Source organism: Physeter macrocephalus, chromosome 5 (assembly GCF_002837175.3).
Source record: "Physeter macrocephalus isolate SW-GA chromosome 5, ASM283717v5, whole genome shotgun sequence".
NCBI classification, from domain to species: Eukaryota; Metazoa; Chordata; class Mammalia; order Artiodactyla; family Physeteridae; genus Physeter; species Physeter macrocephalus.
The window spans coordinates 13,764,644-13,788,401 of NC_041218.1; the positions used below are offsets into that span (position 1 = coordinate 13,764,644).

The 23,758-nt window shown below is 35.8% G+C and overlaps 1 protein-coding gene across 6 annotated transcripts in view; it reads left to right on the forward strand.

Moving 5' to 3' along the window:
* Positions 1-23,758, forward strand: part of BRAF (B-Raf proto-oncogene, serine/threonine kinase) — a 149,568-nt gene that overhangs the window by 103,005 nt on the left and 22,805 nt on the right. For 5 of the 6 annotated variants that reach the window (XM_028489662.2, XM_028489663.2, XM_024127925.3 and 2 more), the window contains 5 exons: positions 1,368-1,452; positions 2,479-2,655; positions 18,339-18,385; positions 19,190-19,308; positions 23,000-23,131. In XM_028489662.2, the coding sequence (XP_028345463.1) occupies positions 1,368-1,452; positions 2,479-2,655; positions 18,339-18,385; positions 19,190-19,308; positions 23,000-23,131 (560 nt within the window). The remainder of the gene's footprint in view (positions 1-1,367; positions 1,453-2,478; positions 2,656-18,338; positions 18,386-19,189; positions 19,309-22,999; positions 23,132-23,758) is intronic. The other variant, XM_028489664.2, reaches the window with a different exon arrangement.

A 23,758-nucleotide genomic window follows, 5' to 3' on the forward strand; every position in this document is an offset into this window, starting at 1 on the left:
ATTTTATGGAAAAGTGTATGTGGTATATTTTAAAAGCAGCACATATAATATCCCATATTATGCTACATATAAATGTATATAACATAATTTTTTAAATGACCATCAGTATTTTAGTATATATCTTTTTAGGTTGCCTTTTTCATATGTATTTATAAATATTTATATTGCATACATATAAAAGCCTAGTAGGGTATACATCAATAGGTTAACAATGGTCATTTCAGAGTGACATGATTTTGGGAGATTTAATTTTATTCCTTTTGCTTTCAAAATGTTTAACTGTTTAATTTTAAGTTTGATTTTTTTTTTTTACTATAAGCACTTTATTTGATAATCAGGAAAAATCAGTAAGTTAGTTTAATTATATTGAAATATACATGCAAAAAAGTACACATAAGTGTACAAGTAGCTAAAATTTCACAAAGTCAACACACTGTTCAATAAACAGAACATTACCAGCACTCTAGAAGTCCTTATGCCCTCTTCCCCCAAGGGTAACCACTGTCCTGACCTAAACAGAAATAATACAGGATGTACTCCCTTGTATCTGGTCCTTTTTACTCAATATTGTTTATAAGATTCATCTATATTATTGTATGTAGTTGTAGGTTATTCATTCTCTATATAGTGTTCATTGTGTGACTGTAGGATGACTACCTACTGTGTGATGAGCATTTGAATAGTTTCCAGTTTGGGGCAATTATGGATGCTGCTTCTATGAGTATTCTTAGTACCTGTCGTTTGGTGAACACATGTGTCCAAGTTGGTTGGTATATACCTAGGAAAGAATTGTGGGGCCCGTAGTAGGTACTGCCATCAGTGTTTCAAGTGGTTGTACCAGTTTTTACACCCTTTGGCAGCGTGTAAGAATTGTACCTGTTTCACATGCAGTTTTGTGTTTTTTTAATAATTTTCCTAAGTAAAAAGCAACAAGTGATCCATGGATTTGAAAAGGTGTTAAATACTCTGATAAAGAAGTCTGCAGTTTTCTATTTCAGCCAAGTTCCATTGGGCCTGTCAGCTGCAGTTTTAACATTCAGTTAGTGAATGCATCTAAATTAGTTTTGTTAAATAACTAGGAAAATATCATGGGTGTTTAATTGGTTAAACTAAATTTCCAGGGGAAAAATGAGATTGACTGTTTTTTTGGATTGGTATTTTGAAATACTAGTATAGGAATATTATTGTTAGTTTAGTTTTTATCCTTAGAAAATTAATGCAGTTTAGGAAGTTAAGGTATAATTTATTTGCAGTTTTATAATGGTATAGTTTTAAGGCCGTGGTAATTAGTGAAAATACCCTAGGTTTTTTTATATTTTTAAATTTTAAAAATTGGAATGACATTTGGAATGGCAATTACCTTTTAGGTGATGTGGCAGTGAAAATGTTGAATGTGACAGCACCCACACCTCAGCAGTTACAGGCCTTCAAAAATGAAGTAGGAGTACTCAGGTGAGCTTGTGTGAATCACGTTTTCCAGAGAAGTTATCTTGATCAACTTGTGTTTTCCATTGGTAGCCACTGTTAGCTTTAAAGATTTACTTAAAATGAATAAAACAAAGTTTGTCTGAGTATATTTTGTCTTTAACTGTATTCTTTTAAGTGGTATGCAATATTATATGGTACAGCTGATAGAAATATTAATCCTAGAGTGAATTAATGGAAATATAGTGTTCTGATCATGAGAAGTAATACTTCCACTTATGGAGACAATGCTCTCAAAATTCTAAGCTTATCAGAACACATTTAGAGATTGTATCAAGCCCTGGAACTTGAAGAAAATTAACAAACTAGAACATGTCCAGGCCAGGACAACTTAGGTGGGGAGGATTCTGGAACTGTAACTTAGGGAGAAAATAGTCAACAGAACTGAGAATATTTAGGTCCATAGAAGGCTGTTATGTTCAAGAGCGTATAAACTTACTCTGTTTCATTGCAGAGAGCAGAACAGGGAATCCAGTGGCGCAAGTTGTAGGAAAATGATTTTTTTCTCAACCTAAAATTTTACTAATACTAGAACCACTTTAAAAGAAAAAAAAGAGGGGACTTTCCTGGTGGTCCAGTGGTTAGGACTGCGAACTTTCACTGCAGGGGGCACAGGTTCGATCCCTGCTTGAGGAACTAAGATCCCACATGCTGTGCAGTATAGCCAAAAAAATTTTAAAAAGAAAGAAAGAAAGAAAAAGAGTAGTGGGAACAGGCTACAGTCTCAGTGATAAACTTCCCATAATTGAAGGTATTTAAGGAATCTCTAGTTGCCTATCTGTGAGGTATACTAAAAAAGATGTTTATGAAAAGGGTAGGATGTTAGACTAGACAATTCCTAAAGTCTCATCTAAATTTATCCTTCTGTTGGCTTTTTTAAAAATACCTTTTTCTGACAACATCTTATTAATAAGTAGACTGCTTTGGCCTCTTTTTTAACATTTGCTAAAATTTATCAACATTTACTATTTACTGTCACATTTCTTTTTACAGGAAAACTCGACATGTGAATATCCTACTCTTCATGGGTTATTCAACAAAGCCACAACTGGCTATTGTTACCCAGTGGTGTGAGGGCTCCAGCTTATATCATCATCTCCACATCATTGAGACCAAATTCGAGATGATCAAACTTATAGATATTGCACGGCAGACTGCACAGGGCATGGAGTAAGTTCCATTCTGTTAAATCTCTTGTAAGTTACTTTTGAAGACCACTGAGGATATTTTAAAGGTTTTAGCTATTATTCTTTTGACTTACATTTTCAGTTACTCTCCAGCAACATGTAGACACTTTTAACTAATGGCTAGCAATATGATATTAAGAAATAAAATAGTCTCTCTCTAGTATAGTCTTCAAAACATATATCAAATATTTGATAATAAATATGTGACTACAAATTTATGTTTAGCATGCTGTAATTTAGCTAAGCAATAGGGGTTCAAAAGACAAAAATAGGCCAAAAAAAAAAACCCACTAAAAAGTCATTAACAGTTATTGAAGTATATAAAATGATTGTTAGTTATCCTTTCAAATTTTTTCCACATACCTATATTTTCTATTGCAAAATGATCATCTGTGTGAAATAAAGTAAAAGTAAAGTAAAATGAAAGTCCACATTTTGATCCTTTTTGAGGATTTCAAGTTGACTTGTTCATATCCGTCGAATTTTGCTGTGTAATTTAAAAGATAAAAAGTTTCTCTATAAAATTTATCATGGGCCAAAATAGGAAACTGACTACGAAGGATAAATTTTACATGCGAGTACAAATAAACAGGTAAATCAAAAGGTAAAATTAAATAAATTTTGAAAGCACCTTGATGAAAAACATTTAAGTAAGTAAAATATGTTTGAAAGTTCCATAGGTAGTTTTAAAATATGCATGTGTCTTAAGTTAATTTAACATTTTATAGTATACAAATGGTTTTCACATGCATAGGCCATTATGTCATTTAATCTTTATAATGTTATGAAGTAGATATTTTTATTTTATGTTTACAGATAAGGAAACTGAGGCTTCTAAATGACTTGTCTAGACTCCACATTTAATAAGCAGCAGCAAAGGTGTTTAAGTCAAAATTTTTGACTCCCAAACCATTATTCTTTCCCCATAACCACTAGAACCACTATACTGCTTTTACATTATAAAATTAGAATAAAAAAGGTAAAAGAGTATACATGTACTAATGCCTAAAACTCTGACTCAGGATCATTTGTAGCAAATAAGCATAGAACCAAGACTCAAAACCAGATCTAGCTGTTAAATCTTCCCACTGTCCTACCCTCTCTGTCTCAAAACTAGGCAATATGTCTGTAATTTAGATTGTTTATAAACCTGTATTCAGCCAAAATCCTTATTGCAGCAAATTATTACCTTATTCAGTAACATTACCACTTATCCAGTAGACTTAAAACAATCTCACCTCTGAATCTGAATCTGTTCAAATCTGAAAGATTCTATTAAAATCTTGCAAAGAGGGACTTCCCTGGTGGCACAGTGGTTAAGAATCCACCTGCCAATGCAGGGGACACGGGTTTGAGCCCTGGTCCAGGAGGATGCCACATGCCATGGAGCAACTAAGCCTATGGGCCACAACTACTGAGCCTGCGTTCTAGAGCCCGCGAGCCACAACTACTGAGCCCATGTGCTGCAACTACTGAAGCCCGCGCACCTAGAGCCTGCGCACCGCAACAAGACAAGCCACCACAATGAGAAGCCCGTGCACCGCAACGAAGAATAGCCCCTGCTCGCCACAACTAGAGAAAGCCCGCACGCACAGCAATGAAGACCCAACGCAGCCAATCAATTAATTAATTAATTTTTTAAAAAGTCTTGCAAAGAGTAAACCTTGGCCAGAATGGTAAACATTGAGAGAGAAACAAAGCTTGTTCTGCTCCCACCCCACCAGTCTCTTTGCTGTTTCTTCAGCAGGCCAAGCATGCTCTTTCCTCAGGGCCTTTGTACTTGTTATTTCCTTTTGGGGATAAGTACTCATGCCACAAATATTCATAGAGCTTCTCTCTTTTGTCTCTGTTCAAATGTTGCCTTTTAAAGGAAGCCTTCTCTGATCACCTTATATAACATTTTCCTGCCCCACTCTGTCACTCTATACCCCATTCTTGTTTTTGTTTTTAACACCCAATTCCATATAACATGTTTGTTTATTGTCTGTCATCCCCACTAGAATACAAGCTGTACAAGAGCAGGGGTCTTGTTTTGTTCATTTTTTAATCTCTAATGCCTAGAACAAGGCCTGGCCTATGATAGATACATATTACAAAAATTTAAAAATGAAACCATGATTACACACAACTGCATATTATTGATAGGTTTACCTTCCAGAAGAGAAAGCAGTCACATCCTTGTCATATCAAAACTGAGAAATGTCAAGAAAAGGAAAAATAGTCAAAAAAGTAATAAAAGAATAACAGAGGGGAAAATGCTTTTGCTATACACAGAGGCAGCAGAGAATAGTGTTAAAAATTGTTTTAGAAACAGTAAGGAGACAGTGAAGTGCCAGTGTCGATTAAGGTAAGAAGTGACGAGAGAGAAGAACACTATCAACTTGGAATCGTTCTGTGGTCTGGGGAATAGTTAGTTAAGAGGCAATATTTTCCCATTACTTTACAGTTTGGGATCGATAAGTATAAAGCTTTACAGTCAATTAATTTCTCTAAAATACTTTGCTTACATTTTTAAGTAACACTATATGATGAGTATGTCTGGCTATGAATGTAGATCATCCCATCAGTTTATCCTCTATTTTAATAGCTGAAAAAGTATTAATTATAAAATGTAAGGCTTCTAACATTATATTTTTTATTACCAGCTTAAATTTAACCAAAGAAGATACAATTCCCTTCGGTTCTTTATAAGACAATATGTACAACTGGGGTTAAATGTACCAACACATCTTTAGTTTCTGAAGGCTTTGGCAGATTGCAAATCCTCTTATTAAAGTGGCTGCGTGATTTTCAGGTTAAGGTGACAGGTTTTTGCTCTCTTGAAACGCCACCAAAGCTATAATAATGAAAATTTTTTTGAAGCATGAACATGTAAAGGTGGAGAAAACAAAGAGGAAGAAAAGAATAGCAGTAACATTTTAGAAGCTAGAAAGCAGATGGAGAAGTGATAATGGACATAGTACACCCAAAAAAACTAAATTATTAACTGGCTGTGGAAAAATGGAAACCAACCTGATTTGTACCACAGAATTCGCAAGTCTCAAGAATTGGCACTGTGAGGTTATCTCTGGAGGAGGAAGAGTACATAAATGAAAAGGCCTGTCCTAAATGTTTCTCTAAATCCCTTCTGCTCTGTGCCACTGTGTAGATACCCCATCCCTACCCTGGCAGTACACTGGAGATGTATTCTCTGGAGAGGGGAGAAACTCTCTGGACCTAGGACATAGGGGGAAATGGGGGTGGGGTGTGTGTGTGATTGACTGCTTACTGAGTGATGAACGGAGAGTTCCCCAGTACTCTCTTTTCATTTGCTTCCCGGACTCCTGGCAGCCACACCTTCCCCTTCAGGCAGGAGATTGGACGAGTTTTGTCTGAGGAATCTTACCAGCCAAGAGTAAAGACCCAAAGGTAGTGATATCAGGGATTCCACCTAGATGGGAGTACATGGGAGTTCAAAAACAAGAAGCCCATCTGTATGCTCAAAGCTTTCCGTAGCCTTTTAGTCTCAATCTGAGTAAAGACAAATTATCTCTCAATTACCAGACATCAGAGGGAAAGTCTCTGATGCCAGTGAGAGAGAACAAATGGGGGAAAAGGCAACTAGGAATAAACAAACACAATGCAAGGAGAAGAGATAGCCCCCCGCAAAAAAAAAACCCCATCACTTTTCTCAGAGATAAAAGAAGATTTTCTATCTGTGAAACAAGAACAGATGCTTTATGAGGAACATTCAGATAACAATTTAAAATGTTAAAATACTGATATTTAAAGTACACTGGAAATTACTTTTCCTTGCAATTATTAAACTTTTAAATGTCGGGTTCCTCTTCCCGTGTCTTCCACCATCATTTCACAAAGAACAGAACAAGCTGGATGTAGCTGACCAGTAACTCCATAGACTATTTAAATAGCTGCTTAATAATGTACTTCTGCACAGCCTCATTTCAAAATAGTCTGCCCCCTGCATGATTTCCAGATGCTGTTGAAAGTGATCTTTTCTACTTTGCAAAATTGACTCTAAAGTCACAGGGTATAAGCAGAATAAGAGCATCCTATCTCATTGTATAAAGTACTGAGGTCACAGTCATTCATAAGATAAAAACTTTAGTAATTAGGAAGGTTGAATCACTGGGACTTTCACATATGTCACCTTTATTGGATTATAGAATATAAGCACACGGTGAATGAGTGACATTTCTCCTGTGTGGTTCTGTTCTCTCTCTTCAGTAAAAGATCATTTCTGATTCCTAGATTAAGAGAGCAGAGCTATTCTAGTGGTAGATAATTAAAGACTCACTCCTAGGAATCAGGGTTCATGTAGTATGTTTATCATCTTCTCACCTGATAGTCATTGATTCAGCCTAAGGGCCAGGGTATTTTAAAAAATAATGTTACTAAAGAAATTTCAGGACTCATCAGTCTGTCATGCTGTTTCTTTGCAGGACTTTTCATTTCAGTCTAATATTTATTTATAATTTTAAATTTAACTTTATTAGAAAATTGACTAAATGTTAAATCAAGGAGGCACAAAGAAAAGGTGTGGTCTGTTGTTTACTCACAGGAGTGTTATATTCTGTATATAAGGTGATTAAAAATAATTTGGGGATAAATCCTCACAATTTACTTTTTAAAATAATGAAGCGTATGCCTCCTTTTACTCATAAGTAAACCTAGTTACAGGAAAGAGAGAAGGATGAATTGAAGCTGAGAAGATGGTGAACATGTATTAATGATTGAAAATAATTCTAATTAATTGAAGAATAATTCTAGCAAACGTCATTTTCTGGTCGATAAAAACAGTAATTGAGAGGAGGATGCTGATAATCACAAGCAATGCAAATTAAAAGAAGTACACTATTTTTTACCCACTGGAATTGGGAAAATTCCTAAATTCTGGCAAGGTTAAGTGTTGATAAAGGTTAGGGGAATTGCTTACTGGGACACTCCTGATGCAACCAACCACCCTGGGGACATTTTGCAAGTATCTGTTAAAATGTGAAGTGTCTGGGGCTTCCCTGGTGGCGCAGTGGTTGAGAGTCCGCCTGCCGATGCAGGGGACACGGGTTCGTGCCCCGGTCCGGGAAGATCCCACGTGCCGCGGAGCGGCTGGGCCCGTGAGCCATGGCCGCTGAGCCTGCGCGTCCGGAGCCTGTGCTCCGCAACGGGAGAGGCCACAACAGTGAGAGGCCCGCGTACTGCAAAAAAAAAAAAAAAAAAAGTAAAGTGTCTGGTCTACCCACAAGAAACACCAGCTTTTGTTCCAAGAGATGTATAGGAAGAGGTGTATTACAGGAAAATATATAAAGTGAAAAATTGGAAACATAAATGTCCATCAGTAGAGGACTGATAAAGTTTGGCACATATGCGCAGGGAAAGAATATATAGCAGAAATGAATAATATATGTATCAACATCAGCTTTACAATATGTCCAGTGAGAGAAGCAAGCTGTAGCATGAGACCACTTAAAATTTTAACAACAAAACATTACGTATATATTTTTTAAGTCTGACATATATGTATGTAGAAGTGTTAAAGCAAAGATTAGAAGGTATATGCCAAGCTCAGTAGTTGTTGTCTTCAGGAATGGCAAAAAGGGGTCAAGATGGGGATAGCTATCAAGGAGAGAGGGGCTTTAGCTTTACCTATATAAAATTCTTGTGGTTTCTGGCTTTTAATTAAAAAGATTCTACAGTTGTGTTTTACTTTCACAACCTTTTTACAGGTATAAATTTTTTTAAAAGACAGGAGGCAAATGTGTAAAAATTTAATAGGGTTAAGTATGGTGAGAATAAGTGATTTCTATATTAGCCTTTGTTGCAGTTTTTCTTAATTTCAAAATATAAGGTATTATAAGGAAATACATAATCATTATAGAAAATTTAGAAAATGTAAACGTAAACAAGCACCAATACTCCACTGAGAGAAAAGTACCATTAGTGTTTTGATGTGTAGTATTGTGTATCTTTTCAGAATTCTGTATTTTAATACTGTATACGGTGGTTTGTTGTTGTCGTTTTAAATATGGAATCACACTGGTTTTACCTTTTTTTTTACTTGCTCTTATTTTAGACATCTTTACTGATCAATAAATATTATGTTGACTCCAGCTCTGATACTACTAGTAACTCACTCTTTTTTTTATACCAACTATGTTTTGTGGTTTTTTATATACAGTGATATATTTAGCAATTACATAATACTTTGTGCCAGACACTGTTCTGTGTTCTTTATATACTATCTCAATTAATCCTCAACAACCCTGTGAGGTAGATCCTATTATTATCCCCTACTTACTGATGGAGAAACTACAGTTTAAAAGGCCAAGTGACTTGCCGCAAGCCCTTTGGCTCCAGAGTGTATTTCCTTAAACTCTACACTGTTCTGCTTCTTCAGTTTAGTCAATCCTTTCAACACCTCAAGTGGGCCCTTAATGCCATGCAGCAATCATACTTTCCCTTCCCTGGTTTATTGCTCTTCCTCTCTCGTAGACACTGTCATACTTCCTTTATCCTCAGTTCTCCAACACCTCTTCTCCAAGAACTGTCAGCTGATAACCTTGCTTGCCATTTCATTAAGAAAATTAGAAGCACCCACCACAATATCTACCTACCTACCTACATTCATGCTCAGTTTTTCTGTTTTATCACTAAGAGTAAAAGCCAGTCCTTCAATTTTGTGCACGAGATTCCATCCCCTTTCTCCTACTCACTGACATCTTTTGAGTGGCTCTCTCCTGTACATCATCAGATTTTCCTTTTCTACTGGATTTTCTCCCATTTTAAAACATCTTATCCTGCACATTTGGAAGAATGCTGACAATTGTTGAACCTAGGTGGAGGGCACCAGGGCATTTATTGTACTCTTTTAATTTTTCTCTGTGATTAAAAATTTTCATAATTAAAAAAGTTGTGGAGGTCCCTTCCTTGATCCACTTCCCTCTGAAGCTATCCCCTCATTCCTCTTGTTTCTTTTATAGTAAAACTTCTCAACAGAGTTGTTGATATGCACTCTCTAATTTTCTTCCCTCCCCTTTTTTCTTGGACTCCACTCCAGTCAGGCTTTTTTGCCCCTGACACTTCACTGAAATATCTCTGAATAAGATAATTACCATGTTGCTAGATCCAGTGGTTAAATACTCAGTCCTCAATCTTTTTGACCCATCAGAAATATATAATGCATTTGATCACACTCTTTTTCATGAAACCTCTTCTTAATCCTTTAAACTCTACCACCTGGGAGCCTTTTCAAATGACACATTTTAGGCACCATCCCAGATCTACGGAATTGAAGACTGCATTTTAACAAGATCCCTAAGTGATTTGTATGCATACTTAAGTTTGAGAAGCACTACTTTAAATCATATTCTGATTTTCCTTCTCCTTACTATCTGCTCCTTCTCAGCTAGTTCTTTTTCAACTCCTCAACCTCTCTAAATATTGGAATAGTCCAGGGATTACGTTCCTTTGGTAATCTCATCCAGTTTCATGAGTTAAAATACCATTTAATTACCTTTTCTATGCCAGTCTCCAGCCAGTTCATTTCCTCTGAACTCCAGACTGTCATATCTGTGTGCTCCACATCGCTTGATTGTCTAATGGACATCTCAAATTTAACATGTCTAATTCTGAGGTCCTGATCTTTTTCCTCAAGCCTGCCCTTCCAGCAGTCTTTTCATCTCAGTAACTGGCAACTCTGTTCTTAGGCTGCTTATGCCTGACATTTTGTACTTAATTTTTGACTCCTTTCTTTTTCTCATACCATACAACCAGTCTATTAATCAACTCCTGTTAGCTCTATCTTTAAAGTATATCTAGACTCTTACAGCTTCTCATCACCTATTCTGCTCTCACCCTGATTCAAGACACAGTTATCTCTTGGCTGGATGAGTGTCTTGCTTCCACCCTTACCCACCTTCGGTTTATTCTCAGCACAGCAGCCAGAGTGGTCCTTTGAAGACTTTGGTCAGATTACGTTGCTCCTCTGCTCCTCCAGTGTCTTCACATTTCATGCAGAAAGGAAGCCAAAGTTCTTATAATAGTCCTTGTAATGTGACCACCACCACAACCCTCCCTCCCCCACTGCCTATTTTACTACCTCTCTCAGCTCATTCACTACTCTTCTCCCTCTTGCTCTTGCTGTTCCAAGCCAGTCTGCCTTCTTTGCCATTCTTAGAACATGGGAGGTACACACCTGCTGTAGGACTTTACCCTTGCTAGTCCCTCTGTGCCTGCTGTGTTCTTATCCCATATCTGCATGACTCCCTCCCCTCCTTTGACTCTTTACCCAAAATGTCCTTTGTAAAGAGGCCCTCCCTGGCCTAAAATTACAGCCCCCTACAACTTAGCATTTCCTGTCTCCCACCTATGGAATACAGTATATTCTACTCATACATCTTTTTTATTTTCTATCTTCTGTACGAAAATGCAAGCCCCTTGAGGGTAGGGATTTTCTGCCTTATCTCCAAGACTTAGAACAGTTGTTGCTTAGCACATGGTGGGCTTTCAATAAATATGTGTTAAATAAATGAAAGAAAGAACCTATGAAGGTGAACATAATTATTATCTCCATTTTACAGGTTAGGAATCCAAAGCTTAGAGAGATTATGTCATGTACCCAAGGTCATATGGCTAGTAAGTGATACAGTTGGAATTCAAAGCGAAATCTGTACACTCAAAACCCATGCCCTTTCCACTATGCCTCTCTGGTCATGTCACTTAGGTCCTCTGGGCTCTGGTTTTCCCATCAGCATAAGTGGAATTATTGCCTTTTTGCTTGCCTCACAAAGAAACACAAAGGTTATAAAACCAAGTGATGTAAAAATATCCTGAGAACTTGAAAATGCTTTACGTGTACAAGAGGGTGATAGTAATTCTTTGTTTTCTTATAGAAGTTTTACAGTTTTTGCTTTTAGTTTTAGTTCTTCAACCCACTTCAAACTGGTATGAGGTAAGGGTTGAAGTTTTTTTTTCCTCATACAGGTATCCAGTTGTCCCAGCAACATTTGTTCAAATATCTATCCTTTCCCACATTGAGCTGTCTTGCTCTTATAAATAAAGAAATATCATGCTTCTGATTTTATGTATTTGGGCTTATGAATGTTTGAAGTGAACTTAAAAAGAGAGAATAGCATAGTTTTTGCTATTCCATCAATATCATGATATTCCATGTTTACAATACATTCTCATTTATTCTCTTCAGGCCAGTGTTGTACTTAAGAAACTATGATGAGAATATTTTCCAAAGAGAGATTATACCCTCTCTAATGCAGGTCCCAGCTAGGAAACAAAAAAGACACACAAATATCATCATATTCATGGACTAGAAAACTCAATATCGTTAAGATGTCTGTTCTTTCCAAATTGATCTATAGAATCTATAGGTTCAGTGCAGTCCCAGTCAAAGTCTCAGCAGAACTTTTTGTAGAAATTCACAAGTTGATCCTAAAATGTATATGGAAATGCAGTGGCTAGAATAATCAAGACAGTTTTGAAAAAGAACAAAGTTGAAGGACATTTAGTGTGAAATTTCAGAACTTTCTATAAAGCCACAGTAACCAAGACACTGTGCTATTGGCATAAGGATAGATGCGTGAATCAACAAAAGAGGAAAGAAAGCCTGCAAATATATCTATTACGTCTTTGGTCAGTTGTCTTTTTTTTTTTTTTTTTTTTAACCAAGATGCTAGGGCAATTCATGGAGAAAGGATAGTCCTTTTAACAAATGTTGCTGGGACAACTGTATATCCATATAGGATAAATAAATAGCCCTTTCCTGATACAAGGCATGAATATTCATTCAAAATGGATCACAGACCTAAGACTAAAAGCTGAACATCTAAAACTTCTAGAAGAAACATAGGAGAAAATCACTGTAGCCCAAAGATAGGCAAAGATTTCTTAGGACACAAAAATTAAGAACCGTAGAAGAAAAAATTTGTAAATTGGACTTGATCAAAATTCAAAACTTTTGCTTTTTGAAAGACATTGTTAAGAAAATGAAAAGACAAGCCACAGTCTTGAAGAAAATGTTTGCAAGATACATTATCTGGTGAAAGAGTTGTATGCAAAGCATATATAGAACTCTTACAACTCAGTAATAAGACAAACTACCCAGTGAAAAAATGGGCAAAAGATTGGAGTAATTTATTAAAGAATATAAAAGAATGGCAAATAAGCAATGCAAAAATGTTCAATATGTTAGGCATTAAAATAGACAAGGTTCCACTGCACACCCGCTAGAATGCTTATAATCAAAGCCAACAATACCAGGTTTATTAGCAAGGATGCAGAGTAACCAGAATTCTTATACATTGCTGGAGAGGATCTTAAATGGTACAACCACTTTGGCAGTTTCTTTTAAAATTAAAATTACCATATGAGCAATTCTAATCCTACTTATTTCCCCAAAAGAAATGAAAACAAGTCAACAAGAAAGATTTGTACATGAATGTTTATAGTATGTTATTCATAATTGCCAAAAAACACAACAACCCAAATGTCTGACAGGTAACTGGGTAAGTTATGGTGTATCTATACACTCTTAATACTGCATGCAGCCAGTGTGTGAATCTCAGGATCATGCTGAGCAAAAGAAGCCATATGTTTTCATTTATGTGAAATTCTAGAAAAGGCAAAACTAATCGCTAGTGACAGAAATCATTATCAATGATTGCCTGAGCCTAGGGTGGGTGTTATTAATTGCAGAAATGTGTGAAGAAACTTTTAGGGGTGATGGATATCCATCTTGATTGTGGTTGGTCTTTAGACAAGTATATATATATGTGTTTGTGAAAAACCCTTTAAACTGTGCATAAAAATTGGGTGCATTTTGTGTTGTATACTAGTTATACCTCAATAAATTTGATTTTTTTAACGCGAGAGAAACTGAAAAATCTAAGTGAAAATAGAATTTAGGCCACTATAAAGCACAACTGAAAAATGTGTGAACTCCATGTATTAAGGATTTTAATTATTTTAAAGTGGTAAATGATTACTGACTACACAGCAGTAGCAGGATGGCATTCCCTTCAGTCTTGCTCACTTTCCACATTGTGATTATGAGGGCTTGGAGGGCAACAAAGTAGAAGGGAGACCAGAATTTGAAACTGTATTTGGATAAAATAACACCTTGTCACCACTGTCACGCATACCAGTCCAGTCAACTGCTAAATTCTCTATTGGTGTCAGAGGAGAGATTTAGCTTGCTGTGTGAAGACTGATGAACTTTTTTGAAATTGTGTAGCATTAGATGAAAGAGGACTGAATTGCTAATGTCTGTGTAGGCCAGTCGTTTGGTTTTAGAAATAGAAAATACAAGAAAATAGCAGCAAACTTGAGTGAGAGATACTTGAGGCTTTTATAAATAGACTAGACTGGTAAATGCCTGCACCTACAGATGGCGTAGGCATAGTATTTGAATTTCAGCAAGGTATTTGAATAATATTTCTCATGATATTCTTGAGGATAAGATGGAGGAGATATGTAACAAACATGAAGAATTTAACTAGGTTCATAACTGTATTATTGTCATACCTAAAGCTCTTAGGCTAGGAGATTTTTGTCCTCCTTCTCTTGAATATGACTGCGTATTTACAGATGACTTAGATGAGGGCATCATTAGCATGCTGATCTTTTATAACTTGTTTTTTAGTGAAAACTAAAATTTTAATAAGCTGAAATTACAGGTCATGTCTACAAAATATGAAATCTTACCCAAGTCCAAAAAAGAGAAGTATACAAATTTTGGATGAGGGAAATGGTTTTGTAGGAGCAATGCAAGAAGAACAACTCTCTAGGGCTGTAATTGAATATAATTTTAATTGGAGTCAGTAGAGTGACTGTGGCTGCCGTAATAATAATGGCTGGCGTGATAAACATTTTTCCCTGCTGTAAGGAAGATGAAGATGAATTTGGGTTTTGTTTTTGTCTTTTCTGTTTTTTGAGATTCCAAATGTAAGTGAGATCATACAGTATTTGTCTTTCTCTGACTTATTTCACTTAGCATAATGCCCTCGAGATCCATCCATGTTGTCATAAATGACAGGATTTCCTTCTTTTTTTATGGCTTATTCCTATGTGTATGTATGTGTGTATTACATTTTCTTTATCCATTCATGGACGCTTAGGTTGTTTCCATGTCTTGGTTGTTGTGAATAATACTGCAGTGAACATGAGAGTGCAAATAACTCTTTGAGATCCTGATTTAAATTTTTTTGGATATATATATATATACCCAAAAGTGGGATTGCTACATCATATGGCAATTCTGTTTCTAATTTTTTGGGGAACCTGCAGTCTGTTTTCCATAGCAGCTGCACCAATTTATATTCCCACCAACGGTGCATAAGTATTCCCTTTACTCCTCACCAACACTTGGTATTTCTTGTCTTTTTGATAATAGCCATTCTAACAGATATGAGGTGATATCTCATTGTGGTTTTGATTTGCATTTCCCTGGTGATTAGTGATGTTGAACACCTTTTCATGTATGTACCTTGTTGGCCATTTGCATGTCTTCTTTGGGAAAATGTCTATTTTTAAAACTAGATTGGGTTTTTTGCTACTGAGTTGTATGAGTTCTTTATATTTTTGGGGTATCCCCTTATCAGATATATGATTTGCAAATATTTTCTCCCATTTGGTAGGTTGCCTTTTCATCTTGTTGGTGGTTTCCTGTGCTGTGCAGAAGCTTTTTAGTTTGGTGTAGTCCATTTGTTTGTTTTTGCTTTTGTTGTCTTTACTTTTGGTGTCAGACCCAGACAACTTGTCATCAAGTCCAATGTCAAGGAGCTTACTGCCTATGTTTTCTTCTAGGAGTTTTGTGGTTTCAGGTCTTACATTTAAGGGGAGGATGAAGATGAGAATCTCACTCTAGTTTGTGTTGATCAGATCAAATCTAGAGCATTGTATTTCCTTTCGGGGCATCATATTATGGTCTAAAAAGAACGTTGAAAAGCTGAATCTTGGATAAAACCTTGGAAGAAGCAGTGTAGAGAACAAATTTTACTGGATGATTTGCCAGCTTTAAGATTAAATTGAGTCTGTAGATGGACACTTCTTCTTTTACACGGAAGGAGACTCCTAGCAAACCTATCAAGAGACTGATATTCATTTAGTTTATAGCATGTTTTTTCTTTCCTGCTACTTTTATAAACTTATAAGGTTCTACTTAACATCTTCGAAAGGTAAGAAGGAGGTCTAATTTAATTGTCCTATGTAATGGATAAACTTTTACATCATCTGTAGCAAAGTCAGTTTATTCTTGTTCCCTTCCTTACCCTCAACCAATTATGTGGTTTTTGGCGTCTTCCATTGTAACTGGTTGGTGCTTAGGAAATTATGGTTTAGTGTCAGCCTATATAGAATTATTTAGGGTAGTAATTACTCTGGAATATTATGTAGGGATTGAGGTATGATACCTATCCCATTTTTCCAGCTGGGGAATTAAAGTCTCTTTTCTTTCCAACCTTCCATTATATAGACCTGGATTTCTGTACTTTTGCTGCTTTTGTTATAGATGTGTTACAGAAAGAGTTTATTAAATGAGATATACGTTAGTAAAGCAATTTCTAAACAATAGAGGATTACACAAGAATAAAGTGGGCTTCCCTGGTGGCACAGTGGTTGAGAGTGCGCCTGCCGATGCAGGGGACACGGGTTCGTGCCCCGGTCCAGGAAGATCCCACATGCTGCGGAGCGGCCGGGCCCGTGGGCCATGGCCGCAGAGCCTGCGCGTCTGGAGCCTGTGCTCCGCAACAGGAGAGGCCACAACAGTGAGAGGCCCGCATACCACAAAAAAAAAAAAAAAAAAAAGAATAAAGTAGTGTTATTTCAAGTTGCAGCTATGTGCAACTTTGGCCTATAATAGATTTATGCTGTTTATGGTTATGTCACTAGCTCAGCCATCATATTTATATTTTGTTAATTATCTAGTACTTTCCTGGTCAGAAATTTTCTCTCTTCAACCCTCTAGTTACATTTCTGTCTACCTTATTCTTGCTGTATTTCTTTGTATCAGATTTGTTGAAAGGATTGACACTATCCATCAAGAAATACCTTTATCTTCCCATCTTATAACTTCATCATGCCTCCATATTTTCATGTATACCATCCATTTGTTGTTGTTATTGTTGTTTTTAATTTCAAAGGAGACAGAATGTCTTTTCAAAGACCAACACCTTATCTGTGCACTAAATACCAGACTGAAGCCCTGAGCTCCACCGCCAGCACCATCACCTGTCCCCTTTTCTTTCTAATGAGGATAAGGTCTCCCCATCTTGGAAGAGCTTTTGATTGAGACTCATTTTTCTCCATCTATTTTTTACCTTTGTTTGCCACTGCAGAACTTTTTAAGCAAATGAGACCTATGACATCATGGTTTTTTTCAGTGGAAGAGTGACAGTGTGATGTAGTATATCAAATGCTAGGCCTAAAAAATCATAACAGCAAGATAAGTTCAGATTGTGATAAATGCTGTGAAGGAAGTAAACAGTATCATGTAAGAGTAATTGGAGGAGAAGGAATTACTTGTATAAACAAGTAATTTTAAATGAAAATTTGGTCTGAGAAAAAATTTCGAGGTATTGATCTCTGGATGAGAAAATTTAATTGAAGGTGAGAAAGCATAAATAATAAACTTAATTATTTGCAAATCTTTCATTTTTAACAATGTTCATTACATAATTTTGATTATATCATTTGAATTTTAAGGTTTTACTGTAAGGCAAAATTTATTTCCTAACAGTCATTGTTAGATTTCAGAATTCTCATATATCTGTTCTTTCCAGTATTAAATGAAGAAAAATAACCTTGACTAGGACATTATATGCATCTCACTGTAGTTGATTCAACAGATATGTGTTGACTACCTACCACATGCCAGGCACTGTACTAGGCACTGGGAATAAACAGAAATAAACTAGACACAGCTCTTTCCCTCAATAAACTCAACTAAGTTTTTAGGGGTATCAGATGATTTAAACTTATCATTGACTTTGAAATAGACTCACTGTGTCCATTACATCAGAAAGTTAGCTCCTCACTAGTTTTAAGAAAGTATTTTAAGAATATATAATTCTACTTTTAAAAATGGTTTTATTTTATCAGAGTTTACATTCCAAATAGAAAGTGAACATAGGCAGGTGAAAAAAATACATGAATCAAACTGTTAAAATAATTACTACGTAACTGAACAGGGGAAAGAAAGATCACTTGTGGTTGAGTCTTGAGAAAGCTTCACTTAGGAGTCATAAGGTATATTGAATCTTAAAGAATAAGTATGATTCAGTAGAGAATAGAATGAAAGCTAATTTGGTGTGAGAGGGGAGCATTGGTCACAGAGATGGGATTAAATACCAAGGTATACTTAAAGGACCTGGATAAATAGGCTTGACTGGAGTGGAAGGTTTGTATTGGTAAATAGTAAAAGATAAAGCAAAGTCTTTCAATAGAAAAGATTTTGGTTGTACCATAATAGTAATATGGACCTAAAATCCTTAGTTCACTTGCAGTCTATTTTACTATTTCTTATTTAAAGGGGTTATGTACAGTTTGCAGTTGTATCATGATTCTAAATAAATCTTTATTTACACCCCTAAATGTGTTCTATAGATACTGAGGCCAGAGTCTTTAGCTCTACTCAGGTTAAAATGATGTTTTGTTTTTCAGTTACTTACACGCCAAGTCAATCATCCACAGAGACCTCAAGAGTAATAGTATCCTTCCTGAATTTGTCTGCGAAGTTTGAAAACATCCTGACCTTTTCTCCTGCATTTTATCTTCACATTATGTAAAAACAGTTTTCATGCTAAGTTCAATAATACACTGTAAAGGGAATTAATAAATGGGTTTACACAGGAGTATAGTAATACAAGGTACTACAACCTGCTTTTGGTTTTTGAACAATTGACCATTATAAAAAAACCTATCAAGTCATTATGATAGTAGGACTCTTTGATTGCTTGTTTATGTTCTAGAAGCACTATAAAATGCATAGTTTTGTAGCTATCTACTAGTTTCTTTCAGTGCTCTGACCTTGCTCAGTGGTAGTTGAGATGTAACTGAAGGCTCTACATTATATAACAATGAGGTGAGAAAAACGTAATGTTTCTTCTTCCATAAGCCCAGGTTAAGATCCTGTCTGCCAGTTGCCTTCCTTCATTCCAGTGAAGAGCCTTTACAGCTTTCCCAGCAGTGCCAGAAAGATATTTGGGCCTACATTACTAAAATCTAATGGGAAAGTTTCAATGTCTCCCATAAACTTAGGAAAACATCTCACCTCATCCTACCACATTTCAAGCACCAAATATCTTAAAAGCAGGTCACAGAGTCCAAATAACACTAATTATTTTTAAAACATATTTATTAACTTTAAAAGGAAATATGAAGTACTATACTTCTTTAAAGAATATCATAATATATAGAATTATAGAAATTAGATCTCTTACCTAAATTTTTCATAATGGTTGCTTTGATAGGAAAATGAGATCTGTTGTTTTCCTTTACTTACTACACCTCAGATATTTTTCTTCATGAAGACCTCACAGTAAAAATAGGTGATTTTGGTCTAGCCACAGTGAAATCTCGATGGAGTGGGTCCCATCAATTTGAACAGTTGTCTGGATCCATTTTGTGGATGGTAAGAATTGAGGCTATTTCTCCATTAATTAAATTTTTGGACCCTGAGATGCTGTTGAGTTATTAGAAAGTCACTGAAGATTTCAACTATAGTATTTTCATAGTTCTCAGTATTCACAAAAATCAATGTTGATCTTATTTTATATATAAATAGATTTTAACTTTTTTCTTTATCTTTAAAAAGAATATTATGAAGCCAGTTTCAGTATATTTCAAACAAAAAGTATATTTTATAAACACTGTTTAAATTTTATTCAGATTGTCTCTTTAAAATATTTTGTGTTCAGAATGTTCTGTGTATCCTGTTTCAAAAAAAAAAGTATGCAATTTAAGCAGGTGTGATCTGCAGCCATTATTAAGGTTTCAGTAAAAGAATTACTCCCTTTAAGAGAGAGGCTGTTTCACAATCTTATTTAAGCCTGAATTGGAAAGTTACTTTCTTTAGACTAGAAAGAACTGTATAATTATGGGCAGCTGGGAAAGGAAGGACAAAAAGAAAAATGAAAGGTAGATTTTTAACACTCAGTTTTGTGTGCCCTGCATAGCTCTTTCTTCTCTTTCTTTATTCCTATTTCTGCTTTGTGGAAAATAAGAAAGAGAAGTTATAAGAGAAGGGAACTAAAACTTATTTGCAGTTAATTTCAGGAGGCTGTGAAAAGGGCAGCATAGGATCATTTTCTTAAGCCAGCTGTTCTCAGGAGGGTCCTTAAGACCCTTGCAGAGGTCCCCAGGGTCGTCCTGTGTGAGACTAGATTTTTCTTCATATTCTTCAACACATCAGAGCAGATTGAATGCGTAAGCAAAGATGTGACTCTAGCTGGCTGCCGTTAAACCAGTCAAAAAGAATTGCAGGGACTTCCCTGGTGGTCCAGTGGTTAAGACTCCACGCTTCCACTGCAGGGGATGCGGGATCAATCCCTGGTCGGGGAACTAAGATCCCACGTGCCGCGCAACGTGGCAAAAAAAAAAAAAAAAGCAGTACTGTTCTTCTCACTAAACTTTGTTTTTGAAAATAGTTACTTTTCATTAAAAAATGGGTGATCTATGTTAACATCTAATGACTGTTTTGTTGTTTAAATTAATAAATATTTTAAGTTTCTCAGTTAAGTTTTAATATGATGAATATCCACAGGTATAATCCACATAAACAGAAGCTTCTTGGGGTTGTCCATAATTTTTAAGACTGAAAAAGAGTCCTGAGACCAAAAAGTTTGAGAACGTCTGCTCCAAGCTGAATACAGCGTGTCCCAAAACTCTTAGTGCAGTTTTAAGCTTTAAATAACTGAATCTGCAGTAAGACTTTGGGACACCCTGCTGGAAATAGAAAAGCTGCAAGGGCTTTCAAAGCTACATTTGCCTAAATTCCCTGAACTTATCTGTAGCAGTTCCATAAAGAGAATTCCAAGGTAGGATTCTGAATTAGTCAAGATATGGCTAGGTTTAAATTTGGCCATGATTTTTTGTAATAATAACTGACATTAGAGTGGCAAGGTGGGAAGGGGGCGGCATTGGTCTTGGAGTCAGAAGGTCTGTACTCTCGTGCTGTTTGACTCTTAACTTGCACGTTTCTTGACCTCCTCCAAGTCTCTCCATCTTTAACATTGGGTTGAACTAGTGGATTTTGAATGCATTTTCTCAGGTTTAGTAATTCGAGTTAGCTGTATTTTTTTCTTCAATATATGTTTGTTTTAATAAATAATTATAAACAAGAAGCTAATAACTGTAATCTGGATCTCAGATACGTTTAAGGCATATACCTTGTAACAAAGATAACAATGTATCCTAAGGGGGAGAGAAATTGCAAAACCTACAATTATAAAGAAACAATTGTTACATGTTTTAAAGGTGTGTTTATTTTAACTACTGCGGGGAAAGTTAGGCTCAGTCAAATCTCCACATTTGTCCTTTTCCAAAAACCTTAGTTTATGCAGTTTATAGACTACTATTATACATGAAGGTTTATATTTTCTTTTAATTTTTTTTTGTTGATACCTGGGTAGATGGGTTCATCCTTTATTCCATCAAGCTGCGTTTTAAGACAAGAGATTAGTCAGTAGTACACTTAATTGTTGAGTAAAATCCTTTTGGGTTGATACTGCCTTCACAAACAAATATGGTATATCCATAGACTAGGAGAGAAGAGTTTGTTCAGAACCAAAGGTTATGTAATTCTCTGAATTACTTACAATAGTATTCTCAGCCTTGCTTTATTTATATCTTAAAGAAGAAAGAAACTTCTGTGAAAATTTTTACAAATTACTAAATTAATTGAAGATAAGTCCTGCGTTTCTTATAAATAGATCCCATACGACCTTTCATCAAACCATCTACCTTTGAAAATTATGTCTGTATCATAACCAGCCTCTTATATTCTGGCTTGTTCATTACATCACAGTTGTATGTGGTTTATTTTGTGCTATACTACCAAGAGCAGTTATCAATAAAATATATGACAAAAGCAAACAGATACAACCTTCTTCACTGCACACCCCCCCAGTCGCTTACTCTCATCTGGATCTCCCACACATCTTTCATCAGTGGTTCTCAACCTTGGTTGGACATTAAAGTCATCTGGGGAACTATAACTCACAATTGAAGCTGTTCCCATCCCCAGACTCTGATGGTATATTATTGGACTAGAATGTAGTCTGGATGTTGAGAGGTTAAAGGCTGCACAGGTGAGTCTGTTTTGCAGGTGAGGCTGGATGCTGTTACTGCCTGCCTTGTGAGATAGCCTGACCTGCCTTACCCTGACCAATAACCAAGAATCTTGTCTCAGGTCTTTCATTTTTGCAGTCAGTCCTGGTTTTGGTATCAAATTAATGTTTTCACAAAGTTTTTTTAATACCCTGCAGTTTCTCTAATTTCTTCCAAATGAAACAATACAGAAGATGCAAGGTGAAAGAACTCCTTTAAGCTAAGATTTAATCAGCCATTTATTAATCAACTGTTTATTGTATTTCATGTAAACAGCTAATAAGAAATCTAGCTGTAGAATACAGTGACTGAAATGTGTAAAAATGTAACAGATATGATTAGGTCTGTATCTTTGCCCAAGCAGCAGCAGCCAAAAGATTCTTTATACCATCCTCTACTAAATCTACCTACTGTCTATTGCTTTTGTTAATAAATCATCCATAGCATATTTATACCGCTTTTGGAGGCAAGAAAGGAGTTTATCGGTCTTGAAATTTTACGATTATTGTCTGAGGTGCCCTGAGATAAGGAGAATCATTTGTACCAATGGGAAAACTTAAATTCTAAGGTGATTACCATAGTGGTTGTGCTACTTCCAAACATCTCATAACAACAGGTCTAGTATTTCTTTCCTGAATCAGGAATGGAAGGTAGGAACTCACTCTTGATAGGGTAAGTCATGGGAAAAATTCAAATGGCAGTGATGGTATTTTGTGCAGAAAGAGGGCAGCTGATAAAATTATAAAATCTTAATAATATGGAATCTCAGCTAGTACTGCCTCTCTCAGTTTACAGAGCATTTTTTAAAATTTATCTTTCATAATCAGTTTTATTTCTTTGGCCATAAATAAGAGAATTGATTACATATTACATGGGTTATTTAATGATAAAAGCATTGAAGCATTGTTCTGGGAATTATAATAGTTTGGTTTTTAGTCTTTATTCAGTTGATGTGAAGAATAAACAAGAATGTTTTTCTTTGTATGTTCTACCAGGCACCAGAAGTAATCAGAATGCAAGATAAAAACCCATATAGCTTTCAGTCAGATGTATATGCATTTGGGATTGTTCTGTATGAATTGATGACCGGACAGTTACCTTATTCAAACATCAACAACAGGGACCAGGTAAATATTTACCATCTCTTGAGGTTCATTTTACTGTTTGTAGAAAGGCTCCAAATCATTGTAGAAAAGAGGTATTGGATCCTGGGTAAGCATGAAGGATAGATCTCTTGATCTTTGTCACCAGTTTTAGAACCTTTTGTATACCTTTGGCAGTAATAGCAGCATGTAAGGCCTTTCTTGGAAATATCGTGCTTAAGCCTTGTAGTGGAGTGAAACTCCTGATCTTCTGACTAGAAACTAGAGATGCAGTAATGATTTTACCTCATGCCTCTTGACCATGGCACAGTTAGAAGAATGAGCTCTGCTGCTACAGCATCTGGGCTTATCCCTTTTACTCTATCACAGATTGTGCTGAGCCAGGCACTCAGCTCTGAACTTCTTTATATCAAATCTTTTTAAAATTATTAAGATTTCTCCATACTTCTTAAATTTTTAAAACTAGGTAAATGAAAGGACTGTTACATCATGCTTTCATTTTTCTGCGGTGAGAATTCAAGTAGGAGGGAATTTTTTACTTCTCTCTTCCTAAAAGTTCCTGTTCTCTGTTCCTTACCTTCCAAAGTATCAACATAGCCTCGTGCAGCTCTTGCCTTTTCGATCCCAGCCATATTAAATTCACCTAGTCTT